The sequence below is a fragment of the Dermacentor variabilis genome, chromosome 10 (genome assembly GCF_050947875.1).
Source record: "Dermacentor variabilis isolate Ectoservices chromosome 10, ASM5094787v1, whole genome shotgun sequence".
In the NCBI taxonomy this organism is placed as follows: domain Eukaryota; kingdom Metazoa; phylum Arthropoda; class Arachnida; order Ixodida; family Ixodidae; genus Dermacentor; species Dermacentor variabilis.
In genome coordinates this window covers 13,950,957-13,978,215 of record NC_134577.1, presented here as the reverse complement: position 1 = coordinate 13,978,215, position 27,259 = coordinate 13,950,957, and the positions used below count along the sequence as shown (strand labels likewise).

The following is a 27,259-nucleotide window of genomic DNA, read 5'->3' as shown; positions in this document are numbered from 1 at the left end:
CGTGTTCGTTGAACATTTCATTTCATTGGCCGCTGTGAAGCGTTGGGGCAAACGGTTCAAAAAAGGACGTGAATGTTGCAAAGACGATCCAAGGCCGGGCCAAAGCCATCGTGTAATCACCCCCAACAAAATTCCAAAGTTGATGCTCTGATGAGACAAGAACGGTGGATAAGCATCGATGAACTGGCAGAGCGTGTGGACATCAGTCACGGTTCGGTTCACGCCATAATTTATGAACATCTTGGTTATCGGCTCTTGTGTCCGCAAAGGATTCCCAAGATTTTGAACCACGGCCAGAAGACGGAGAAGTTCGGCGCTGCCTTGACTCATCTGATCCGGTATCATAATGAGGGTGACGACTTCTTGTCCGCAATTGTGACCGGGGACGAATCATGGTACCACTACTATGAGCCTGAAACACGACGGCAAAGTTTACAGTGGAAACATTCTAATTCACCGCTCCAAAGAAAGCAAAGGTCGTCTTTTCCGCCAGAAAGGTGTTGTCTTTTTTTTCTTCGATTATAAGGTGCCATTACGGATCGAATTTGCTAAACCTGGAGAGACTATCAATAGTTTCTGATATTGTGAAACGCCGGATCAGCTGCATGTCGCAATCAAGAACAAACGACGTGGAAATTTGACGAATGGAGTCATCTTGATTCACGACAATGCCCGCCCCACGTCGCTGATATGGTTAACACAGAACTGGCAAAGTTCAAATGGGAAACGCTGCAACATCCGCCATACAGCCCAGACCTGTCGCCTCGCGACTTCCACATTTTGGGGAAATTGCGAAAAACAGCTCAAAGGCACAAGGTTCGTGTCGGACGATAACGTGAAAAAGTCGGTTATAGACTTTTTGAAGCAGCAACCCAAGGAGTTCTATGCGACGTGAATCATGCCACTCGTTAGTCAGGGGTACAAATGTCTAAATGGTCATAGACACTACTTTTAAATAAAGTACACCGTTTGTCATATATTCGCATCGGCTCACTTTCATTTGACTCACCCTTATATATTCTGCAGAACCCTTGCTTTTTATATGTGCTCTCTGTTTCGACTATAATTTAAGTGCAATTACTCACAATACACGACCGGTGACAGGTGCTCCTGCACAACACATTGGAACAAAAAACAGCATCAGTAAGATTTTTGCCTGGCCGTTGCATTTGTACAAGAATCTAAACAAGGTTCTTGAATGACAGTTTCATTACAATATTTGTCCTCAGCTTCTTAATTTCATGGCCTTTACATTTTTCATAGCAGCGGCATGCACAGCCTTGCTGGTTTCGAACTGATATAGTTTTAAAGTTCGTGTGATATTTCCTTTACTTATTAAATAGACAGAAAAGATGGAAGCGTTGACATCAGGTATTCTGGGCACAATTTTTGGCACATACGAGGATATTCTTTTATGAAAAAATACATTTTACTTGTTTTGACAGTGTGTAGCGTTCCAGAATTTGTTTGTAGCATCTTTGGCAATGGCAATGCAGTTATTGTTCATGTATTTGAAACCTCGACAAATTGTTTAGGAGGAAGCTTTAGCTCGGGCCTAACTACGACGCGGCGTATTCAAATAAATGTAAAACGCAGAAATGCTTTTCTGAGATAACTCCTCGATCGCTTTTCTTGAAATTTGTTGCCCTTGAAAGGGAAAGTTAAATTCTAGTGTCTGTTGGAAACGGAATTACTATTTAGGGTCTGAATTTTGTTTAAATATCTTCAAAATTTCGAAAGTTCGCAGAAGAATAGAAGCATGACATTTAAAAGTTAATAGCTCTGCATCAAGATCAGATATTGCGGTTCTGTAAACGGCATCGATTATAACAGTCAAAGCAGACAAATTTGGTATGTCAATTTGTATCTTACGTGAACTGGTTATGTTGTGTACAAGAGTTCTGCAAAAGCCGTATTTCCATGATACTAAATTTCTTGAGATTCATGTGTAACATATCAATTTTGTCCGCTGTAGATGCACTATTAGGTGCAATTCTCAGAATTGCGATATTATTTTTCATTGTTGAGTTACAGTGTTACAATTGATAGTTACGTTTTCTGAAACTTTGTGATTTTTTTACAAATTTTTCATAAAGAATTGATAACCTAAATGAAATCGAAACGAAAAGTCAGTAGAATTTAAGTTTTTTTTTTTAAATGCAGCAAATCTTGTCAAATTTGGTGCAGTGGTTGCCAAGAAAAACGAATTCTCCTTCTACATGTATTTAGATAAGAGTACCCGAGCTAAAGCTTCTTAAGGAGGAGGCCGAGCTGCAAAGTGAGCCCCCCCCCCACCCGAATGAAATTTCTGGCCATGCCACTGATGGTTAGGGTCATATCAACTATGCTTCATCATACGTCATGCGGAAGCTGAGGAGCGGACACAGAGTATCAGCAGTGCCTAGCTTAAGTTGTTCATGCTCTGGCAACAATAGGTGTAAATTGACGGGATGTGGTGCCACTGCAGTGGACCACTTTCTCTTGTGCATTGCGAAGCAGCTGGGTCGGCATTGAAACATACAGGAGCCTATGGCACAACTTAGGCATCAATTTCCTTGATTTCCTGTGCCCCGTACCACAGTGGCATATGTTTCTCCCGACAGGTGTTGGAACAGGCATGGCCACGGTAGAAGTGATGATGCAACGAGCAATGCGACCACCGTGGGTGAACCAGTGGCGCCGTTGCAAGGTGCTGGTGGTTGACGAGGTGTCCATGTTGGACGGACGCTTCTTCCACAAGCTCGAGCGGGTAGCCAGGCTGGTGCGGCGCAGCGACCGTCCCTTTGGTGGCATCCAGCTGGTCCTCTGTGGTGACTTCCTGCAGCTCCCACCAGTCTCACGGAAGGAGGAGCCGGCACCGGTCTTTTGTTTTCAGGTATTGCATTACACTGTTGCACTACTGTAGCTAGGAGTAGTGTACATTGATACTGATTAATAAAGGGAGAATCAGACATCCACCTGTTCGTAGCAATTGCTACAAAGGAAACCCATACGGATTCCTCGAAAGAAAAAGCCTCGCAGTTAAAGAAAACTTCATCCTGGTCCGGGACTCGAACCCGGGACCACCGCCTTTCTGGGGCAGCCGCTCTACCATCTGAACTAACCAGGCGGCTAGCAGATGGCAAGGTGAAGTCGACGCAAAGGCAAGAGTTTGACGTAATAGTTCCGCGGAAACCCACAGGGTGGACAGAAGTGATTTGACTTCGCCCTGCCATCTGCTAGCCGCCTGGTTAGCTCAGATGGTAGAGCGGCTGTCCTGGAAAGGCAGTAGTCCCGGGTTCGAGTCCCGGACCAGGATGAATTTTTCTTCAACTGCGAGGCTTTTTCTTTAGAGAAACTTGTATGGGTTTTCTTCGTAGCAATTGCTATGAATATGTGGGTGTCTGATTTTTCCTTCATTAATTACTTCTCTCCACCTTGTGGGTTTCCACAGGACTATTACGTCAAATTGATACTGATAAGGCAAGCTGATGTTTGATCAAATCTTGATTTATGGAAACCTGGTTTTATGAAATTCTCAGATCAGTGAAATTCTTTTGATGCTGAAACATATATTCATATTGAAATGTATTGAAACCTTGAAGCAATGAAGTAAATGCAATGCCTCACCTGATTTAAAGGGGCCCTGAACCACCCCTCGGGCTTGGTGAAAAACACAGTTTGCGAATAGCATATGCTGCTGTGGACATCTCAGCAAAATTTTGCAGTCATGCACGGCCCATAGAGCTCACAAGCAGAGCGCTGTCACCTTTCTCTCAAATGCTCTTTTCAACTGAAGCCTGCTCCTCACTCTTCTCTGGGCACTTTATTTTGTAATATTGCAGATTCCCATACGCGGCTGCTATTGGCTAATAGCTGACATCAATCAAGAAGGGTGTTTGGATAAGTGTGCTTCTTCCTACTGTTACTGTGTATATTTATTACGCAGTTTAATAAACAGGCTGAAGTAAGCGAGAATCTGCTTATGAATTTTGATAATAATTATGTGCTTTTGGAAGAAGCCAACTATTAACTGCCCACGCTCGGCCGCCGCCATCGGCATAGGAATTGAACTTTGACCACTCTGCTCATTGGTGTCGTAGCCATCTGGTCTCACTAATTTCTACTAGTTTTGAACACTCAACTAGTCTCGAACCACCCGAAACCTAATGCCAGACCACATGCACACTTGCCAGCGCATGGTCACTCCAGTTAAATTCAGAGCGCAAACTACTGGGACACAAGCTAAGGCACAAGAAAAGACAGGACACAGCGCTACTTCCATACCAACTTGGCAATTTTTCACTTTTGGTCACTCCAGGTCGCTCCTGACTTCATGCCTTGGTAGACTTCGCTTTGTATTGAGCTATTGACAGTGTTTCAAAATGCGCAAGTTGTGTACAGCTACTATCCGTTGGTCAAGCTTGTGCAGGAGAAAGCTGGTTCACACCACCTAGCATAGCCAGACAGCAGCATATGAATGCGAGCGCCTACTTAAGCCCTGTCGAGCACAATGCAAACGCTGCAGTTACATCTTGCTGCGGTCTGTTACATAGCGTAGATACTGCGGCCACCACGGGGTGGCGCAACGAGTCCGCTGGCTGAGCACACTGTGGCTCACTGAGGACAACAGTGTATGGAGCTCATGGGCGCCAAAATCGAAAGAGTGGTGTCCACGTGAGCATCCAAAATCAATTTTAATTTAACCACTTCTGCTGAATGCATTGAACTACTTTTTGTGGGAAAGTATTTCTGAAATGGTCTAATTCCAAATGCACTTCTTGATTTTGATAGAGTGGTTCAGGGCCCTCTTAATGGAACACTAATCTCAATGATGATGCTATGTGCACAGGATGTGGCCGTTATCATCTTTTATGTTCAACAGAGGGGATGGCTTACTACATACTCAGTTTTGTAAACACTGAAGTGCCAAATGTCAGGTAGGCGAGGTACCCATGCCTCTGTTTCGGCGAGAGATTGGCTGCTGCTGGCTCTGTCCCTTGCGTAACAGAAAAATTTGTCTATGCTGCAATCTGCAGACATCCGCTTGGCGCCAATGCATCCATATCACTCTGGAGCTGAAGCAGGTGCACAGGCAGAGTGATCCCAGGTTCATCTCCTTGCTGCAGCAAGTAAGGGTAGGCTCCTGCCCTGACTGGGTTGAGGAAGTGCTCAAGAAGACAGCCAGCCGCTGTCTTGAAACAGGTGTGTTTAATATAGTTCTTCTGCTATGTATTATTGCATGATAACAGTGTCTTGTAGCAAAGATGTACTGAAGACAAAGTTGTATAAGAAGAAGAAGAAGACATGCCTCTCTGCATCCAGCTCTGCCTCTGTTGGCAGCTAGATGGGAGCTTGTGTTTTAACTGAAACTGTCGTACTTACCATCGAGCCGCGAGTGTCATTGCAAAGTAGGCATAGAATCTTTACAAAAGCAGGACTGAATGACAATCCAGTATTGTGAGCTTTGACTGGCTGTGCCTACAGAAGCTGAAAAATGCAAATTTTGAGGAGACTTGCATTTCCTTTCACTGTGTTGAGTGCTTCGTTAAGTTCACTTTTGCTATAGCAGTACATTATTCTGTATAATCTGTGAATCTAGCATTAAAGGTAAACTGCGGCTAATTTTTTAAGCTGCATAAAAGGCCTAGTTCCAGGTAGTGTGTTATATATAACATTTTCGATACTGAAACTGGAAGAAAAAAATGTGTCCAACGACTATAATACTCCCTAATGTGAAATTTGAGTGCAGTTTGATGCGTGTTTCATTTCGCTATATATTGAGGCAAAGAATTTGAGACCGAAATCAGCACACCGACTGGCAGCGTGCCAATGCCGTCAGCGCCTTCGCAGAGGGAGGGGTGGTGTGGAACGCTGGCATGATGAGTGGCATTGGAGCCAGCTGTGGAAGACGAGGACGATGAACATGCAAACAGCGGCACGAGCATGTTCGCATGGTTACACTGAGGGATGCCGACGCTCAAGCCAGGAATGGGCGCCTAAGAGCTGTGCTCTAAACAAAAAACCCTGCTGCTACCACTATCTAGAAGTGATGCATAACTCAGAAAACACGGCGCCTTGGCACGACTTCCGAAATTAGGTGTCACCGCAGGCTGCCCACAGCACGCTGAAAAACTTTGGTGCAACGCGTTAGGACTTTTGTGATATCCACTAACCACCAGGTGCATGCATGATCTGCTTATATGCTATTTAAAGGCTACTAATTAGAAAATTTTACATTTAGCAGCTCTGCAACTTTTCCAAGATTGCCCCAGTAATATTGACATGTGTGCTTATTTGTCCTTTCCTCGGGGACTACATTTCACCCACTAATAACTTAGTTATCACTCAGTGCAACATGCGCCTGCATGATTGGAACTTACTGGAATGTTATTGATGGTTCCATACATCGTCCTTTGTTACCAAAGCTTGTGTAACCTGACTGACTGCGTGACACAAATTGTGTAGTTCTGGAATACACATGGGCACCAACGATTACTCTGGAAACTTCAATGACTCATGATAAATGCTGATGCACTTGACTGGCAGATCAGATTTTTGCCGATCACTGACTTTGTTTGCTGCTATCGTCGTTTAAATTTCAGTTTATTATCCATTCAATAACAATGATTATGTAACAGATAGTATGCGGGCGAGCGTCTCAAAGTCAATGACTGCAATAGGACCCTCGGTTCTTTGAGTATAGCCTGTTTTTGAGGACACAGGTTAGCCCAATAAAACACTAGTTCACAATTTTGCTGCTTTCTTCACCGCCACTACTACGTGAAAATATATTCTGCTCATTTTTTACCAATTTAGCCAAGCGAAGTTTTGTTCCAGTTGGGCTGTGAGAAGAAGTATATCTTGAATGCACAGTTCTAGAAACATTCTTTCTTACATAGCCTGCTTAGAAGAGGCCTTCAAGTTTGAGATGTCCTTTTTTTCATAGCAAACCATCAAGGTTGGGACACCAGTTTTCCATGGAAAAATGCATAAGTCACTTTTAATAAACTCACAAGTTTCCGCTGCCTTTTGTTTAGTATAGTGTTTCAGGCAATATTTTTTATGTGAAGTGTTTGAAACTTGATATTAAGGAAATGTGAATAAAAGATTGTGTGCTGCTGCATTCTTTCTGTTGGATTACACATTTTCAATACTGTTTGTATGTAATCAAATTCTTTGCCTTCCTGCTTTATTATTTTTGCCTAACTGGTTTTTATACTTGTGCATCTAAAGGGACTATGTAAGCTCAATTGTAGAGATTTTAGGTGCCATTGAGATAACTAAAGCTTCAATGAGAGTCACTGTGGAAACTCTTGAAACTTTGTTAACATCAGTTTAACGCACAAATATTTGCTGCTTGCCAAAGAATCTGAAATTAATAAGCGTTTTTCTGCACACCATAATTGGTGACATCACAATGATGTCATAACCAAACAGGTTATGATTCAGGACTGATGCATCACATGAAAAGGGGCAGTGCCCATCACATCAAGCATTATGTCATAACCAAAAAATATAAGGCATTGCCGAGGCTGGCTACAGAAATAAAAAATAAAGAAACAGCAAGGCATTTATTATGAGAAATGTTTTCGTGGGAATGGCACTGCAAGGTACGCTTTGTATTTCCTCTTAGTCTTAGATGAGCTACTGCAGCTTTTAGGGAAATGAACATTTCCTTTGCTGGGCATCTCGCAACAATGTTGGTTTAGATGCATATATTTATTGACTGCGTGGAGCACCATCCTGGCCCAGAGCACATCATGTCAGTGTAACCAGGGTCCTTCAGTACTTTCATCTGGTCATGAAACTTCCCTGAAAGTCTCATATAGGGACAGAAGGTGGCACCAGAGGCACTGGCGCAAGTAGAAGTGAACAATCTGTTGCGCCTGGTGGCCGGGCTGTGCCATCATGCAGATATTTCACGAGGAAAGGTGTCTCTCCCACATTTATTTTGGCATCCATGTAGAGTGAACATGCAACGGGAACTTTTGGAAAAATAATTTAATGTGCAATGCATTGGTGGTTAAATTACACATGGCACTGTTTTATGATTGACGTCGCCCTCCCTCCCCTCTTAGCAGCTTTCCTTGCACAAGCTGTTTCATTCAGCTGCCTCTTTTTGCACTTTGTCTAGTTAGTTGGATAAGTCAGTTTTATTTGGTTAGCTTGTTCATTGTCATTTAGTTATTAGTTGATTAGTTCGTAAGCTAATATTTGCTTAGTTACTATAGTTATGTTGGTTATTAGTGAATCATTTTGTTATTTCACTTAGGTAACTTAGTCAATCAGTTGGTTAGCTTTGTCAGTTTGATTAGTTCATTAGTTTTCTGAGTTACCTTATTTGTTTAGTTAGTCAAGTTGGTGAATTAGTTATATATTATTATGTAAGTATCCCATTGGTTGAGTTGATTTTGTTACTGCAGTTTGTTATGTTACTTATTGTTCAGTTTAGTTAGTTCATGTAGTTAGATTAGTTAGTTATTAGTTTTATTATAAGTTTAGTAATCAGTTGATCAGCTTTGTTAGTTTAGTAATTACCTATTTGTTTGGTTAGTTAATCAGTTGGTTAGCTTTGTTAGTTTGAAACGCAAGTTTCTTTATGTGCAATTGCATAAATGTACGACGTGAAGTTGCTCTGTAGTCAGTTTCTAACAATAGCGTAGTCCAAGTGTACAATTTGAATTATGGATTAAGCCACTGTTGTGAATGCAGTTGAACCTAGAAATGAAACAAGGTGTTGTAGTTGTTTTGAAATTGTTGCGTTTAAGTTTCTGAACACTACAGAAACAGGGCGGCGATTTGCCTGTTGTGTTGACAATATTCACACGCTTATACAGGCAGTCGATTCTTGCACAATAACGAGGGTATGTATAAAACGGCTGTGGCGTTCGTTCGGCGTCTGCTCCAGTCCGCCTTCTGCTTGCGCCAGCGATCCAGTGTGTCCAGTTCGGGCACTATATGATGCTCTTCCATTGTATTACACGGAAGTTTCATGAGCAGATAAAAGGTATTGAAGGACCCTGGTGAAACTAATGTTGCAGTCAGCATGAGTTACACTAAGCAAGTCATGGTTAGAGCTGATCAAGAGTGTGCATTTTGTTGTCCCAAGAGATTGTAAATGCATCTGAATATGAAGGACGCCTCCCTCCTATGTTCCTGTTCATGTGATTTTATATTTGGCAAGCCATAGAGAACATTGCATGTCTAGTATTGAATCAAGGAGCCAACGGTTAACCTGGTATAATTTATTGATTTATTATTTGTTTGCCATTTCAGGTGACATAGTGGCAACTCGGCTGAGCACGCACACAGATGATGTGGACTTCATGAATCAAAGGTGCTTTGACCAGCTGCCGAGCTCGCCACGCATATTCAAAGCCATTGACTCTGAAGGCTCACCAGCAGACTTGCTTGAAGCCTGTGCACCTTCCACTCTAAGCCTCAAAGTGGGCACACAGGTCATGCTGACCAAGAACACTCAAGTGAGAGCTGGCCTTGCAAATGGCTCACGTGGGGTCGTCGTGGGATTTGACTCGGCGTCCGGTAAGCTCTAGGCAAAATAGTGCTTAGCTTGTCTGTGTACATAAATACCGTTCACGGAGTGCTGGGTTACTGGAGGCATAAACATGAGCAGCTGGGTTGGTTGCACCATCTTGTGGTGCAGAGTTTAACCAGAGAAGACACAAAGCTATTATTGATGTAAGTGACCTTATTCTGGTTTATCTGCTGGAGTAAAGTGTTGGCAGCGATGCAGTCAATACTCCGTCCCTTTTGTTTTCTATTGCTTTGACGAGAACATCAGTGTAACACAAACTTGTTTCTCATATTCTTGTTGGATAGAAGGTCACAAGATGTTACTACTATCAGCATTGTTACTGCTGTCCATGTTTACAGCTTACCGTAACCCTCTAAGCTAAAGCTCTGTCTTGATCGTGTTCATGATCACTCTAAAGAAAGGAAGTCTGTTCCTGGTCATCATGCTAGAAAGCAAGAAATATGTCTGTAGCTGTACCGGAGATAAAGCATCAACAAATTACCTACTAATCAATTATGTCACTAGCATTGGTATGCACTCAGAGGAGTGTATTCCAATGCTAGTGGCATAATCGATTAGTGATGTGCATAATGGAGGCCAAAGAAGTGTCTTGTCAGTGTAGACAACATGCAAATGGACAACTTCACATTAGACTCAAAAGTACCCAAACACATGGTTTTGATAACAATATGTTACATATCTGTTGATTATGAAATGTTTGATTTATTGTCTTTAATGTTAAGAAAAGAACACAAGGGCTATGAGTGATGCTGTAGCAGAGGGCTCTGCTTTAATTTGGACCACCTGCAGTTTTTTATCGTTTACCTAATGCTTAGTAGACGAGTGTCTTTGCATTCTACTTGCACTGGAATGCGGCAGCCACAGCCAAGGACCAAACTCGAGACATTGCGCTCAGCAGCATAACCACTGAAACCATGACAGCGGGCATATTGATAACACAGTAAGAAACACTGCATTCTTACATTTACTCACAAGTAATGTAGGGGACTGTCATTATTTCATAAACAAATAAATTAATTGAATCGCAATCTACCTTGTGCAGGAGACCCCATTGTCCAGTTTGTGAACTCGTGCAAGCAAACCATCACTAAAGAGCGCTGGGCCATCCGGACAGGCCCCGAGGGTAGGTGCCATGTGCGACGGCAGCTCCCACTGCGCCATGCTTGGGCCATGTCCATTCATAAGTCTCAGGGCCTGACACTTGACTTTGCTGAGTTGACATTAGGTCGTGTCTTTGAAGCGGGTCAAGCTTATGTTGCTCTCTCAAGGGTGGCCACACTGGAAGGGTTGAGGGTCCTAGACTTCAGGAAGGATTGCGTCCGGGCTGACCCTCGTGTGCTTTCCTTCTACCGAGACCTTGGTGCTTGTTAATGTTTTTAAAAAGCTTGCGGGTTAAAAGTGATGTGAACTAGATATTGGAAATAAGCGTTATTGATGCCTGTGCTACCAAATTTGTTGTCTTCACTGGAGGACTTTGTGATGAAAGTAGGAAATACATAATACTTTTCATTATACAGTGAAACCTCGCTAAACTGTAGTTGGCCGGGGTTCGGAAAAAATGTGTACTAAACGGTGGTACTGTTTAACTGAAATAGCATGAGATCGCCCACCTACCTGTCAAAAACGAAACTCTGAGAGAGTGCGATCAAAGGGCAAAAAAACATGCAGTATTTATTCACTTCGTGCAACAAAAGTGTTTTCGTTTGATGCCGCGGCGGCCTAACAGCGACGAAAGTGACCTCAAACTTACTGAAGCTGTGAGCCAGCTTTTCAGCCAGAACCCTCTCCTTGGCAAACACTCGCATGGCAGATTTCTCGTTGGCATTGCATATTATCCGTGCAAGGGTGTGGTAGCACTGCAGAAGTCGCGGGGTGCTGTTCTCGTGACGATTGCATTCATGAGACTTACGTAACGCGCAGCATCTGCCACTGTCGGGCCTGAATTGCCCATGCTGTCACTTTCTGTGTCATCCTCATCACTGTTGTTAGGCAACACTTCGGCAGCAACAGAGGCAGCGATGGCGAACGCTCAAACCTTGTACCAGACATTTTTTTGTGGTTGCAGCAGCAGTAACGCTGAGCTTAGTGTCACGTCGCGTGCCCGCGCTGACTTCTTCGTGTCACGTTCGATAGCATAAACAATGTCGAATTTTTCTTCTATGCTCAGCACCCGGCGTTTTTTGCTTCGGCATGACGTGAGTCGTAGCTTGCACGATGCCACAAAGCCCTCTGGCATGGTGTCGGAATGATGTTGATGTGGCTTCATGCGCAAACGCACAGGGCACCATGAGAACAGGGCGCTTGAAGGCTGTTCTGATCTCTAAGGCTTGTTGTTCTGCCAGGCTGCCCGATAGGGACGACGCTTAGAGCCAGTATAGTAACTCTATGGGATGACGCACCGCCGTGATTGCGCGACGAAAAGTGGAAACACTATGCGTTAACCGATACGTACACAATAAGCTGGTACGGTTTATGCTGATAGAAAACGCGTTATGTTCAATGGCTGCCAAGCCATGCATTTGACTTTACTACTTTTAAAACGAAACTACTGTTTAAGTGGGTACAGTTTAATGAGGTTTTACTGTAGTGTATTGTACATGTTATGCACATGTGCCAGACATGCTATATCTTAGTCATTGCCCATTTGCTGGCCTTCTGTGTCTCACCATTCTTCATCATCAGTCATCATAAAGAATTGGTCCGAATCCTAGCTAAACATGCAGTCTGCAGCTAAAGGGAGCAGCAACTGTAAGTTATATTTCTTGCAGCTGTTCACACTGGTAAACATAGGAAGGTTCCACATTTGGCTAGGCCATCTCATTTTTTGTATAACTCGCCTCAGTATAAAAAAGCAACAATGTATTTAGCTCACTGTAGTAGTAGTCCATTTCATTTCTACTGTGCTTGTGTCACTGTACCAGATCTTATCTAACTTGTGTTCTTTGTTCATGCGCTTACATTATTTATTATTATTTATGAACAAATAAGAACAAATTGTGAATTTGCCTTGCTCCAGCATCTTTCCATTTCACTCGGAATGAAATTACTATTTTTGATCTCTGAATGTTGCAAGATAGGTGAGGGTAGATATTGTCCTGACCTTCAGCTTCGAAACAGCCAAGCCTGCATGGTGTTTGCATGCAAGTTGTAAGAGACATCCTCATGACCAGACTGGGTGATGTTGCAGATTAAACCAGTTTGGCCGCAGCCAATAATGCCGGAGTAGTCACAATGGTTAGATTGTAAAAGTACATTGGGCTGTTCTCTTACTAAATTATTTGCTTTTAATTTTGAAAAGCTGTTCCAAAGCAGCTGTTGATGAAACAGTTATGACCCACTTGTGTTCCCTTTTTGACGTAGTTGTGTTCATATTTGTGTGTAAACTGAAAGCCTTGCAGTTGGCATAAGGTTGCTTTAATCTGCATGACATAATCTAGAAAAGTGGACATGAAAAGTATACTAAAAGTATACTCTGAACTCGGGAGACATGATCATGAGCTCTGTGGTTTTTGTTGTTGTTGTTATTGTAGTGTAAAAAATGGGTGTTAATTTTTGCCATGAGAATTGTACATTTATTAAACTCTTTTATAACTTTTTATGTGATGTGAGCTCTCTGTGATGGTGAACAATATGAAAAAATGGCTGTGCAAATGTGGCAATGCATGTGACCTTGTATTGTTGGGTATTTATGGCAGAAAAAGCTGCATCGGGTGGGTGCATCATGTAGCCACGCCCATTTCAGTTTTCCGATGATCTGTTTTAAAAAAGTTAATTTTGTGCTGTCATGATGATGACGAGTTCCTTAGCTTATGCCCTTTTTGTGATTTTAGCTGAAGGGTGCTTACTAAGCTTTCCCTGCTGTGTGATTTTAGGCAGCTAGTTTCATTCTGAGCGGATTATTTCGAAATAAAAATGTGCTACAGTGTAATTTGAGTGTTTTCCCATTTTTTAGGCTACACTTGGGATCCTGAACAACTTGTCAACTGTTACATTGCTATTTCTAGGTTGGTGTGTACACTGTATGTCTAATATGGTGTCGCACGGTGCATTTCTTATGCAGTTGAGCCCCGTCAGGTGCAAATTTTTCTATTGCCATTGGCTTCATGGTGAGAAATTCCTGTTGAGAAATTTGATCCTTACTAGGCTTGATGGTGATCGAAAACACACCGTGTGACACCCGTATGTATAAGATAAGGTTGACTTTTTATTGTTAGACAAAGTATTTCAGCCATAATCAGAAGTTTATCTTATGTGCATTGAGTGAGTGTTTGTGTTCGAGATTCTTTGTAGCCTGAAGTTTTGTCTTGTGGCTAATTGCAACTATAAGCGATGACAGACGAAGAACTTAGCACGAGCTCCACCAACAAAACTGCACAGCATCTGCCTTTGTGTCTCGACGCTCCAAACTGCAGTTCCCAAGAGACACTGATACCATAAGATATTTACCTTCCCTGTGTCGTTGTCGAAATTAATTGACATAATTGGCAGGCACATTTATACAAGTTTGCTTTGAATTTGACAGTGGTGTATTCGTCACTGCATTCTTAGGTTGCTACCAACTATAGCAATACCACTAGCAGTACAGAAGTTTCTCCTAGTAAAAGCCAAGATGTCATAACATTTTGGCTAAAAGAAATGAGAAAAGTCATCTGCATGCTTTACCATTGCTGGGAAATGTTTATGCTGGCCAGAAGACTGTACTCGCTGACGAGTGGCGCCACGCCACTGTGTCCATCGTCGTCTCGCTTAGCGAATGTGGGAGCCTGCTGCTGACATGTCGTGCCCTCCTGCCACCCTACCATTGGCCAGACACTCCTGGAAAGTCCAAGTCAGAGCCCTTAACCATGTTCAGTTGGAAATTCTTTTTACGCACTTGTTAAGTGTCATCCAGCAGAGAGTGTTTTACGACAAGAATTTTCTAAAAGGCTTTTTAAATTAAAAGCAAGTGCTGCAAGGTGAGCTGTCCTTCCTGCAGCAGATGCTCTCCCAAAGAAGCTCCTACTCTGCTTTCTCCCATATATTTTGGAAGCAAGGGCACATCCCGTTTGTGTTACGAGCTCTGCCTCCATTCTTCTTTTTACCTTGTTATTACTGCGACATGCATTTGCGGCGGCAGTTTAGTGCACGAGGAGTACCCCAAGTGTCCATGGTCTTGTTGCAGCTGGCCGTCTGTGCGCTGCACTGCGTCCGAGATTGGATGTGGTACCTGTGACTTCGTCTCTGCAGTCGAGGAGACCTGCTATGAGATCGAGGGCACATGAGTCTTCGTTCGAATTTTCTACTGTTCTCGCGGAGTACGTAGATTTTGTAGTTTGCAGGCAATATCGTTGCGGCGGAACTTGCGCAACTGGCTTGTTTGTTTTCAGTGTCCAAACTTAGCGCGTGGCCCTTTAGCAAAACGCCACCATGATGACCTGTAGCTTTTTTCTCTTTTTTTTTTCACGCAAGATTCTACAATGTTTATTGCTGTCTTTCATGTAACTATGTCTGCATTCCCGTCACTGTACTTTTACCTCATCGGGCATCCCTGGTGCAAAAACATTTCGAGGGGTGGGGGGTGGGGGAGTGAAACACGTGCCCAATGTCGCCCCCACACGGGAAATCCAGCGCGGCTCTGTAATTACAGCCATCTTGGCCCTACTTGCTGAAGTCGACGTGTCGGGCACTACGGAGGCCAGACCGTCTGAGCAGAGGCTTAGGTATTAAGTCCACAGCAAGTGGTACGGCTCTCGTTGTAGCACTTGCTTCGCCGATCGCCCCCCCCCCTCCCTTCCCCCCACCGCCATTGGTCTAACAAACATGTCTGACACAGGAGCCAATGTTTCTACAGGTATACTTGTTGTTCGTCAAGGAAACAACTGCAATAACCGAAAGCAGTTGTGTGCTGCTAAGCACGAGGTCGCAAGATCGAATCCCGGCCGCCGCGGCCGCATTTCCGTAACGGGCGAAGTACAAAAACGCCCGTGTGCCATGAATTGGGCACACGCTAAAGAACCCCAGGTGGTCAAAACTAACCCCCCACTATGGCATGCCTTATAATCAGATTGTGGCCCCATAATTTTTTTAATCATCTTCCTGTAAACATCCGTTTATTGTTTGGACCGTATGTGGTAGTGTGTCGGATTGGCGGAGGACGGAAAAATATGCTGCCAGCCGGAAGTGGCCGCGTGCGAAGGTAGCGAGCGCCGCTAATTGGCAGTGGTGGAGGACTGTAGCTGCAGGCGGGTTTAGCCTGGCAATTGAGTCTCTGGCAGTGTCGCCGGGGTATGTGCTTACGACCCGTCCAACAAACCTGCGCCTCTTAGGAGTGCAGGTAGAGAATTGAAGCTTCCCTAGGGGGGGTGGCCTTCAGTGAATAGTGGCAACGTGAGGTGTTGTTGGTTTGAAAACGTTCTTGCCACGTTTTTGCAGGATGCTTCCTCTCTGGACTATTCGTCCTCTACCGGAAAGGAATGGATGGGAAGTGGGGTGCCACCTAAGGTTTGTAGCTTGCGGGTGGTGGTTCGAAAACCTAGACAAATACACCCGCACGGTGATTGTCGATTCTTGTGCTGAATTACCATTCCTTCGGAGGGGCGGTGATGTCACCGTGGGTAATGGTGGTCGATTCTCTGCCGCCGGTATATCGTCGCCAGCACCTTCTATTGTAGTTGGAAAATGGCGCATTTGTAGGATGTGTTGTGCCACGGAAGAAGAATAACTGTATTGAGAGGTCCGGCGAGTTATTCGGAAATTGGGCGAATATCCCCGTCTAGACATCGGCCACGAGCCCTTGAGCTCTGGCGGCTTCCTTGGCCCTCTGAGCAGCGTAGACTGCCGGTGCGTTCGATTCAAGGCTGCGTCCCCGTCTGGAACCCCTCCTTGTTCGCATTCCCATAACATGTGTTCCAGAGTTGCCCTGGCCTCACAATACTTGCACTGGTTTGATGAAGAATTGAATAATTTCTTGGAGTAGTAGTATAGTTCGTGGTTGTGTGCATTGCACGAAGACAGGATCTGTTTCGGCAGGGAAGACATTTAAAATGGTGTGTGGCCGTTCACCGCTCCGTCCCTCTGCACCGGAGGTGCCATTCTGTCTCATTCTGTAAAGGCGGCATTTTGAGCCAGTCAGAGAGGCCGTAGCAGCCGTCGGGGCCAATCAGAGCTGTCAACATGGCGGAATTTGAAAATGCCCAGAACAGCACCTTGTGACACCATTATGACAGTAATGATGCATCGCGATACTGCGTTTTAGAGTAGCGCCCACAGGCTCTGTTCTAGCTCGCTGTACCATGGGAGTGGGTTTGCCTAAGATTAATCATGACGATGGTGATGGGGATGATAATGCTCAGCTATGGTGCGTACACACATTACAGGTGGAGGATAGGCGCCCTAGCAGGTTGCAGGAGGAATTGCAGGACATTTATACTCCATAGAAAGAGAACAGAAGTATGCAAAAGGGAAGGTGCCAGAAAGAGTGCTGTAAATTTGGATTCATACTACGTGAAACAAAATTATGTAGATGACGTATTCAGAGAACAAGATATAAAATATCGCGTTTTTACTAAATTTGGGGAATAAGTTATTTTCAAAGAAGGTATTGAAATAATAGGAAAGAGAGAAATTAAAGGAAAAGGTGATTAGCACGGTGGCTGGTTGGTCCTCAATAAAATGGCGCAACCCACTGCAGGTGATAGGCAAAATAAATTTTATATGATTAAAGGTACGATATTAAGTGGATAATGATAGTGTTTCATTAAGAAGGCACTACGGTGGAACATTTAAAATTCTTTTTTTTTCTTCGTTTAACGTCACGAAATTCTACAGTGGCTTATGAGGGACATCAAAGTGGGGCGTTCCGGATTAATTTCCAACTGCTGCGTTTCATTCACGCGTACCCAATGCACGATGAGCAGCTTTGCATACCGCTTCCACCGGCATGCGGCCGCCGCCGGGGTCGAACCGGCGACCTCGACCTGAGCAGCGCAACGCCATAGCCACCGAGTCACCGCGTCGAGTGCAGCGAACCACGGTGCCCCGACCTGTGTCAATTTCGAGGCGCGCGACGGTGCTGCCGAAGAAGACGACGCTCCCCGGTCGCTCGCGTCGCGAGGCACGAGCGGCACGCGGGCCACGTTCGGCGGTTGGCGACTGGGCGGGCCCGACGTTCCGTCTCCGCTCGCGTCCGAGTCGGCCCGTGGGAGGCGGCGCCCGCAGCTGTCCCCCGTCGGCGCATGAGCTAGGCCCATCTCGGCGACGTCGAGGCGGGCCGCCCAAATTGCCTGACGCGAGGGTGAGTCCTCGCTGCATGTTCCTCTTCTAAACCTCGCCTGAGCATCGCTGCGCCGATCTCGCCCCCCCTGGCCTCCGAGGCGTATGGGATGGGACCGCGTAAACGCAGTTTAACTGCAACGAAATTTTGCATTCGCATAATTGGACCAATCTGAACTACTGAAGCAATCTTGGCAAAGCTACAGGGCTGGTGCTCTTATTAGCCGCCTTTTGAATATCAACCGAGCTGACGAAGCGTGCACGTGATGGTTTAAGGTACACAACGCAAGATGCCAGCACGTCGCCCCTGAGATTTTTCGGCGCTTCCGTGGGCAAGCGTAGGCCACGGGCGTTGCCTGAACGTGGGCATGCCGTCTCCGAGCTCGGGCGGCGCCCCGTATGCCGAGAAGCCGCGCTAGCCTGTATGCGGTTCTCGGCGTTCCGAGTCATGCGTCACTTCCGGCGAATGTTAAGAGTCGTTTTTTCTTCATTCTTTTTTTCTTTTCAGTTGCGCTGTTGAAGACGTTTACTTTTTTTGCGAGCTTTTCGTGACTCATCAACACGTATTTCAAACGTAAAATTTTGCACGTAGGCTGTTCTATGCAGGGTATCTCAACTATCATGCGTATGCAAATGCCACGTAGCTAGACTGAACTAAGGCAATGTTGTCTACCGTCGTTTGGAGATGCTCAGATTATTTTTTTGCATTCCGAGTAATTCCATGATTAGTCTTAATTAATCAACTCAAATATAATTAGGTGAAGTGTCAATGAGAAAGTTGTGGAGCGATATGAAAAACTCCCGATACAGCTTTCTGTTGACACCACCGAAGGAATTACTCATTGAGCTCTGTTCAGTTCTGTGCACTGTGTACATATCTAACCAGCACGTCATTATATGCTGGGCACCTGGCCAGAGAGGCATCGAGGGCAATGTGCTAGCAGACCAAATGGCCACGCCAATTACATCGCAAGCTATCTATCCTACCGCTGCCGTCCCTGTCACAGATCTGAAGCCTTTCTTACGTAAGAAACTGCGAAGCCACTGGCAACGCTTGTGGGACGCGGAAACAAGTAATAATCTTCACGTGATAAAACCACAGTTAGGTTCCTGGCCCTCACAACAATCTCACGGTGAACTGATGTCCCATTCTGTCGTCTCATGATAGGACACGCACTTGGCACCCATAATTTTCTGCGTACTCGAAGTGAACGTCCAACCTGTGGTAGATGTGGGGGAGAGGCTGACCATCCTCCACGTTCTCCTGGAGTTTCTGGAAGCGGAATCTGAGACATTTACCCCTAGCATACCGGCAGCACATCCCTCTTCATCCTGTAATGTATGTCGGTCCAGAACTGTTCTTTTTTATGCCAGTACAATGCTAGGTTTCCTGAAAGATATTGTTTAGATGTCATTAGCACAATAAATTCGTAGCGCAACCTCTCTTCATAGGGTGCCGCTGCGATAGCAGTTCTGTATAGCACATGCCCCCAGGCCAACGTTACCTTAGTCTAGTAACGTTGACCAGGCCATTGTGTTTCAAGGGCTCTGGTAAGGCAGTAGTGCTCTAGCCAGTTTTTACATCTGACATATTTTTTATATCGTATCATTCTTTTCCAGTGAATTTGAATGCTCATAGTACACGCTATTAGTTACTGCCATAATGTTATTACACGTAGATTTCACGCACTTTAAAGCGACTATTTTTAGGCCCCTTTACGGTCACGTCACATCGATTTCTATTAGAACTCATCGCTCCGCTGCGAACTGACTGGCGTGGCGCTTTTTGACCATACCTGGCCCTTGCGCCACTAAACTACACACATTCATTCAAACAATGTGGCGCCGATGCGCACATTCGATCGCGCTTTCGTGTCCGCGTCGAGCAATAAGTCTTGTTTGTCGAACGAGACGTGCTTGGCGTCACTTCGCATGAAGTCCGTTTGATACGCTCACGTGGCACTGCAGGCACCAAGCGTAAAACCCAACTTGTATTGTGGCTAGCAGACAGTATCACAAGAGACGCGTACATTGAAATCCAGGTTGGAACCTGTTGGAATCTGGGAGATCTTGACGTGTTTGATTTCAACCTCCAGAGGAGCTTAAGAGAACTGAAATTTAAGTTTGTGTGGATTAATGTGACTGAAGACAGGCGCGCGAACACAAACGCAAGACGGAACGAAAAGAACCACACAAACGCCCACTAGCTATCCAAAGCGTTGCGACTGTCGCTTGGCAGGCAGTCGAGGCGCGTTGCTAACAGGTTCCATCAGTTAGACGTTTCCAGCTTCTAGTTCTCCAGTGAACCTCCGCGTTATGCGCCTTGCTTTCATTCGCTGTCCTAGGTCGGTCGCTGCAAGTAAATCGGGAGGGGATCGTGCCAAGGACTGACCCGCCACGCACACGCCTCGGACTTTCTATGCGTGGCGCTCCGACTCGGGAGCAGCAGAAACGACCCGAGTTCGCAACAGGCACCGCTCTCTGAGTGAGCAAAATCAGCCAGCCGCTCTTTCGACCACCGCCCAACCTTCAAGATGGCCGACGCTGCGCCCCCCGCGGCCGCTCCCGCCCAACCTGCGAGCGCGACAACCCCTCAGGCCGCAGGCGCTGCGCCTCCTCCCCCTCCCCCAGGCCAAGCAGCTCCTCCACCAGCCGACGCAGCTGCGCCAGCTGCTGCTGCTCCGCCCGTTGCACCTTCGCCCGCCCAAACACCGCCGCAAGCCCCACCAGCTCCCGCAATGCCGCCAGCCGCCGCACCGCCGCCTCCTGCACCGCAAGTTGTCGCACCTCAACCTGCCGCACCGCAGGTGCCACCGCCACAACCGCCTACTGCGGCGCCAAAGCAGTACACCGCTAAGACACCCTGCCAGGTGCCTGGGACGTGCGCCGTGGCAACGGTCAAGAGCGCACCTTCAGAGTCGCTCAAGAGGGAGTACGTTACAGCAGTGAAGGCGTACGAGCAGCAAGTGGGCGCCAACATCGTGCGCGGCAAGATGTTTATTGAGAGCCTACCCTCCTCGGAACGGCCAGCGAGCCGCGGCGTTTCCCCTACAGGAATGCTACCGGGAATGACTCCGGGAATGGCACCGGGAATGGCTCCGGGAATGGTTCCGGGCATGGCACCGCCGGGAATGGAATGCGGCTACAACATGGCAATGGGCATGGGACCCGGCGGGCCCTGCGGGTACGGCCAGCAGATGCCTATGGGTGGTGGTGGCTACGGCGCGTCGCCGTTAAGCGTACAGCGAAGCCGGGAAGAGTTCAAGAATATGATGAACACTAACACGGGAGTAGATTTCGCCCGGTTGGCTGAAATGGGACCCGAAGTTCGGAGGCTGCTGGATATGGGCACCCAGATTGACCAGATTATGGAAGTCGCCCGGAGGGCCGAGGGGTCCCCGATAATAATGGCTTCGGGTCCCACAGGAGGGTACAACGGCCCCGCAGCGGGCTTCGGAGGGCCACCACCAATGATGGCAGGCGGCGGCTACGACAGACCCATGCCAGGCGGCTTCGGTGGGCCTATGATGCCGCCCTACAACGCGCCGATGCCTAGCATGGCGAGCGCCTACAGCTCGGAACGTTTCCCACGGGATCACGGCAGGCCTGACATGGGCCCGCGGATGGCGGGTTCCGCTGGGTGGCCGACGGATGGTCCGAGGGAACACGGAAGGCGAGCCATGTCGAGGGAGAATACCAGATCTCACAGGGACGACTACACCGATGGCAGCAAACCGACCGCTAAACACTCTTTGAGCAGGGCTTCAGACCTACTACAGAAGATAAAGGAGGACATCGACGAGCACTGCGCCGAACAGCGCGCCGAGACAGTGCTGGAGAAGATTCGCCGGGACGTCGCGACCATGGACGTCGACGATGACGGTGGCCGGGCAACAGCCAGGAGGAACAGTCTGCCGCCGGAGAGGAGGATGACGCCTTCGCGTACCATTCAAAGAGAGTATGACGACCACTACGGCGTTGAGGAGAGGCGGTCGCCGAGACCGAGGCGAAGACAGTCGCGACACAAGTCCTCGTCGTCTTCATCATCATCTTCGTCCTCTTCCTCTCACGGCAAGCCTCACAGAAGGCGGTCGCACAAGTCCAAGAACAGCAAAGGCAAGCACCACAAGTCAAAAGGAAAGAAGAGGAGGGGATCTCTGCCCGCGAAGAAGAGTTCATCGTCGTCCTCTTCGTCTTCGTCTTCGTCCACGTCCTCGGGACGTCGCTCGCCCAGAAACAAAGGCGGCAAGTCCATCGAGTTCGTCAGGAATATCACCGAGCGGTTCAGCTCGGAGTCCGCCGAGGGAGACCCGACGGCGGGTCTGGACGAGTTCCACCAGAAGTACATGATGATCGCGCGACCCGGGAGCCGCGGGATGATGAACGAGCCCGGCGTCGGCAGGTCCGGCTGTCCCGTCCTCAATGCGATGGGCGTCGGCTCGCGGGAGAAAGGCGCGCTGCGGACGCAGTCGAGGTCGTTCGGAGGCAGCGTCTACAAGTACGGGCCGCCGCCCACCGACCAGCACCTTAAGCAGCGGATGTCGTCGGAAGGCGCGCTGTACCGGTACGAGAGCCAGCCGTCGGGTTTTAAGCGGGAGTAAAAATGTTTGGACACTCGGGCGATCCCCCAGATTTGTCACGATTGGAGGACAGAATCGCCTGCCTCTGCGATCGCGTCTTCCTCGGCTCCAAGAATAAATTCAAAGGCGAGTATTTTCCTCAAGTTTAGTGCGCACAATGAGATGACTTTCTGTGTGAAGCGCCTCACACGTGATACTGCTCCAAGTAGTCCGGCAGAGTTTGGCAGCGTTTTCCGTTTCTTGGAGCAGCTACTGGATGAGCGTATAGCTTCCACATGCAACGGTTTCGTATTTGCTGAAACGCGAAAAAAAAAGTCCAACAACTCAGAATTAACCCCGAATGGTCCACGTTTCGTTATTTTTAATATAAACGCGCTCCAGTAAATAAGATGTTTATGTTCCCTAGCTTAACCTAACGCGAGCGAGACTTTGCAACTATAGTTTGCAATATATATGATAGAGGATGATACAGCCTATTTATTGGATTTGGTTTTCTCACGTGCTGATGTTTGATAGAGATTTCCGGCGAGTGCTTGCACAGCTTGAATCAATAACATGGGCATTGAGTGACTACAACCTTATATTTATTAGATTGGGTTTAAACACGTGCTGATGTTTTAGAGATTTCCGGCTAGTGCTTGCTCAACTGGGATAAATAATTGTGCATTGCGTGACTCATTACAAAAAAGGACGAAAAATGTCCTGCGCCAAAGTTGCACTCTTAAGAAAATTGTTTCGCTTTGTAGTTTGTATAGAGAATATGCGTCAACCTATATTGTTCCTCAGCGACTTGAACAATGCTTTAAAGATCCCGTCACCTAACCTGTCGATGTGCTGTGATTATAGAACATTATAGAGTTATTCGGTTGGGTTTAGACGCGTGCTCTTGTTTGATAGAGATTTCCGGCGAGTGCTTGCTCAACTTGGATAAATAATATAGGGTGCAGTCGACGGGATTTTTCTTTTCATTGCCACAGGAAGTTGACGAGTACAGGTGTACATACCATTTACAAATCCCTACAAATGTATCATCCTGAAAACGCTACAGACCAAGAGATGCGTAGCGTAGGACAGCGGTCTCATGTATTCGCTACTGATCATGCCCTTAGCGTTGTGTGTTAGCGTATGGTGTGCTAACGTGCAGCGCAAGTAACCGTGCAAAGCGAACACCGCCCTCAACTGCATCTATTTTGTTCATCCTATAGGACTCGTGCGGGCACACTGACAATGGACGGGCCAGCAGCGGAGCGAGACAACGACGCGTCGGAGCCGACGCCATGCGTCAGCCGTCTAGGCGCGGATACGAGCGTCTACTCCCTCGTCGAAATAGAGCATACATGGGCAATACGGCTTTTTTTATTTCGGCGCTTGCTGCTCACTGGAAACTGCCCGTTGAAGAAACATACAAAATTTTCTCTCCTTACGGCTACGGCGTGTTGAGTGCGTGTTTTTTTTTGGCAAAGCAGGTGCTTTATATATAGTTTGATAAATCAGTTTGCACTCTTGACCAGAGTGCGAACTGCATCTGATCGGTTGCAACTTACAAGAAACGCCACTTTAGAACAAGACAAGAGGAGGCGAGTTTGCGAGGAGACGTTGTCGTATCCTATTGTCCTGCTGAAAAGCGTCGTTTCTTCGAGCAAATTTCCCGAGACTGTTATGTAGTGGACTACTCTCGCGATTTCGAAACCGCTGAAACTTTCAAGCTTTTCGTAACCGCTTTTCGTCTTGCTACCCCCAACAAAGGGCTCTGAATGGAGAAATTGACGCGGTGGATCTGGATGATCTCTCCGCATTTATTTTACGTTCAACGGCTTTAACCTTTGTTCGCGGACTCTTGGCGATGCACGAGCCTGATTAGAACCTCACTGTGCAGCAACATGTACGGCGGGAAGCGAGCGCGATACTCGGGGATCGAGGTTTTGCAGACAGAAGGCTGGAGCCGCAACATTTCGCAAAAAGCCTTGCACGTTACTGTGTGCCATATTTTGGCCATGACTGTAAGAGGGAATGGGATGCTATAGCCATTCAGGTCGCGGTATAGACGAGTCAGCCTAAAGTTTGCCCGCGAGGCACCAGCGCCGCCCCTAGCGGACCGAGGGAAGTTTCGAAGGTCGTCGCTGCGCTAGCGCGCGCCTGGGCTCTGTACGGCGGGAGCGCTCGTGTGCGTAGTTTTTGCGATGGCGAGTGCGACCCCATGAGCCAGGAAAGGTGGCACGCAATACTGCGGTGTTGTTGGTTGCCACAGCAGCCTCGAAAACAAGAAAGGTCGAACGTCACCCGTGAAGTTCCTAGATTTCCGGGGAAGTGGTACGAGAAGGACAGACGACAATCATGGATAACTGCAGTGCGCCGAGTCAAGTAAGTTTCATACTTTCGCATTCGCGTGCAATATCACGGCCGCTTGATGAAAACGGAATATTGATATGCCTGCCTCTAGCCCACGGCCCTTTGTTTAGTCGTGTTGCGTAGTTGATTGTGGTGGCAAACGCCGTTTGTTAGCGGTAAATGCATGCGTGTTGCGCCGCTAGACTCGACGACGCGAGCTCGATTCCCGGCCACGGCGGCCGCATTTCGATATATAGGGCGAAATGCAAGAACACCCTTGTTACCGCGTGCTTTGATTTTTGTGCACGTTAAAGAACCCTCGGAGGGTAAAATTACTCCTGAGACTTCCCATTACAGCGTGCCTCATAACGATTTCGTGGTTTTGGCATGGTTTTGGCACTTAAAACCCCCGAATTTATTTGAATGCACTGTGCCTTCCCTCACGATCGGCATGGACGAGCTCAAGAGAATTAGTTCCTTTTTCCAAACGCTGCAACTTAAATTATTACTTGTGCAGGTAACGAAAGGGGCGGTGCTCTACTTTTCTGTGGTAGCAGACCGTATTTAAGCAAGTTGCGGTCGTCGCGTGCGTCGGTACGCGGCAGATCGGAAAGCAGCCGATCAAGGCGTGCGCGTAATGTTTGTTGTTTGGCCATGCTTTTTAAGTTCACAATATCCAAGCATGCTTTAAGGTAATTGCCACCTTTCACATTCTTCCTGGTTCACTCTTTTTGCCAAAAATCGTTTCCTGTAGTAGCCGGCCATCGGCGCGAGCTTACTTCAGCAGCTCGCCCGACGATGAACTTAATTTAACTTGAATTACTGCGTTAGCTTTATTATAATGCAGTTCTCTTCGTGCCATGCAGTGATGTTATGCCACAAGAAATAGGCAGCACAAGTTACAGGCATCTCCGAATTACCATATATTAAAAAGGCATGTACAGTTTGCCAAAAACATCTTAATTTGTGATTTGCCTGAACCTAAGGCTGAGAGGGTAAAAGGAGCTATAAGCTGGACCACGTTGCTGAAGATGGGAAGAGGGTATTTCTCATTAGTATAGTGCCATGCTTATTGGTGCCTCATGCATGTGTTCTTTCTGTGCTCGCAGTGTTGATGACGCTCCCTGGGAGCCATCAAAAAGCACGCGAATTTGCAGCATCCATTTCGTTGGCAACTGCAAGAGTGACCTAAGTCAGCACCCATCATAGATTCCTATCATCTTCCTGCCTGTATACAGAAAGAAAGCACCAGATCGAGACAGGGCGAAAAGCTATGACTGGCATGTGTGCAAGTATCATAACATGTAGTGGTAACACTCTTGTAGAATAATATATGCACACAATCACAGGAACGTTACCTTTGCAAACATATTATTGGGAGTAATTTAATTGCAACAATAGATACGCACACATATTGTCTCATTTCTATGCGATGCAGATGGGAGCGGCGTCTAACGCACCAATGACAATCACAGCAGTCTTCTCCGCAGTCAGCACCACCGGGACATGTGCTTTCGTACTGCAGCGACACAGCTCTTGAGCAGCAGCAAGACACATGTGAAACAGACTCCAGAACGTGCCTCTCTGAAGTGACAGAACCGTCAACAAGCAGCCCACTGGATCTGCAGTCATCGAGCAGTATATATGACAACAGAAGTTCCTGCTGCCAGAGTGACTATGTTGTACTTGAAATAAAAGTGGCTAAATTTCTGAACTTGGTGCATACCTCTAACTCGACGTCGTATACGATCTTGTCGGACACCTGTGACACGCACTTGGCTTTCACTGTCACATCACCGTCCACAATTTGTTCAACGCCGTACACGTGCCCGATCCCCTTTCGTGAGGTTGCCGCCACGAAAAACGCTGTCAGCGTCGGCAGCCTTCTTGAAACCGCACTGCAATCTTTGCATCGCTGTTGCGCAAGCAGGCGATCTGCCGCCGTCGAAAACGGAGCGCCGGGAGAACGAGCAGCGAAGAAAAGCGCGGACGAAACAATGTAAAGAAAGCGGAGACTGCGCCACGGCACGACCGCGCTGCTTGACGTTTCCACATTGGGGGCGCTGTCAGGAGGCGCAGTAGCGCCGCCTGGCCATGGTTTTCTCGTCTATACGCGCATAGGAGAAGCTTTCAGATACGCTGCTTAAGCGTGGCGCACCCGCAGCGCTTAGGATGTTTCTCAGACCGCTATATTTGTTCATTTCACAGTAAAAAAGGTTATTAGAAGACAATGAAGCTCGAAGTTTCGTTTCATTTTTTCTCATTTTAGCGTCGAAACGGCCGCGACCACTCGGGTCAACAAGCCCAGCCGAGCGCTGGTTAGTCTGAAGTCGCGAATTTGCGAGAAGGTTGTCAAGTCTAGTCTCTGGTTGCTCTGGAATACAATGCAGTCTATATTTACCGACAAGTAGGCCCGAGGAGACGCTGCCCTTGTTTCGTTTTGGCTGGTAGCAAGCCGCTTCATTCGGTGGCTTTGAAAGCGATAGCTTTCGCTAGACGCTTTAGATGGTTGGACGATGCCGCAGTATGTAGAGTGGCACATGCCCAGTGACCCTTGCAACGC

The 27,259-nt window shown here is 47.0% G+C and overlaps 1 protein-coding gene and 1 non-coding gene across 2 annotated transcripts in view; both read left to right on the top strand.

Annotated features, from left to right (window-relative positions):
• Window positions 1-23,791, top strand: part of LOC142559960 (phospholipid-transporting ATPase ABCA3-like) — a 169,013-nt gene extending 145,222 nt beyond the window's left edge. Inside the window, exons 28-32 of the mRNA XM_075671675.1 lie at window positions 2,604-2,875; window positions 5,019-5,184; window positions 9,259-9,525; window positions 10,581-10,661; window positions 23,574-23,791. Coding sequence (XP_075527790.1) covers window positions 2,604-2,875; window positions 5,019-5,184; window positions 9,259-9,525; window positions 10,581-10,661; window positions 23,574-23,593 — 806 coding nt within the window. The 3' untranslated portion in view covers window positions 23,594-23,791. The remainder of the gene's footprint in view (window positions 1-2,603; window positions 2,876-5,018; window positions 5,185-9,258; window positions 9,526-10,580; window positions 10,662-23,573) is intronic.
• Window positions 3,225-3,298, top strand: TRNAS-GGA (transfer RNA serine (anticodon GGA)). The gene has a single exon. It is a non-coding gene; the product is annotated as a tRNA-Ser (tRNA).
• Window positions 23,792-27,259: the final 3,468 nt, after the last annotated feature.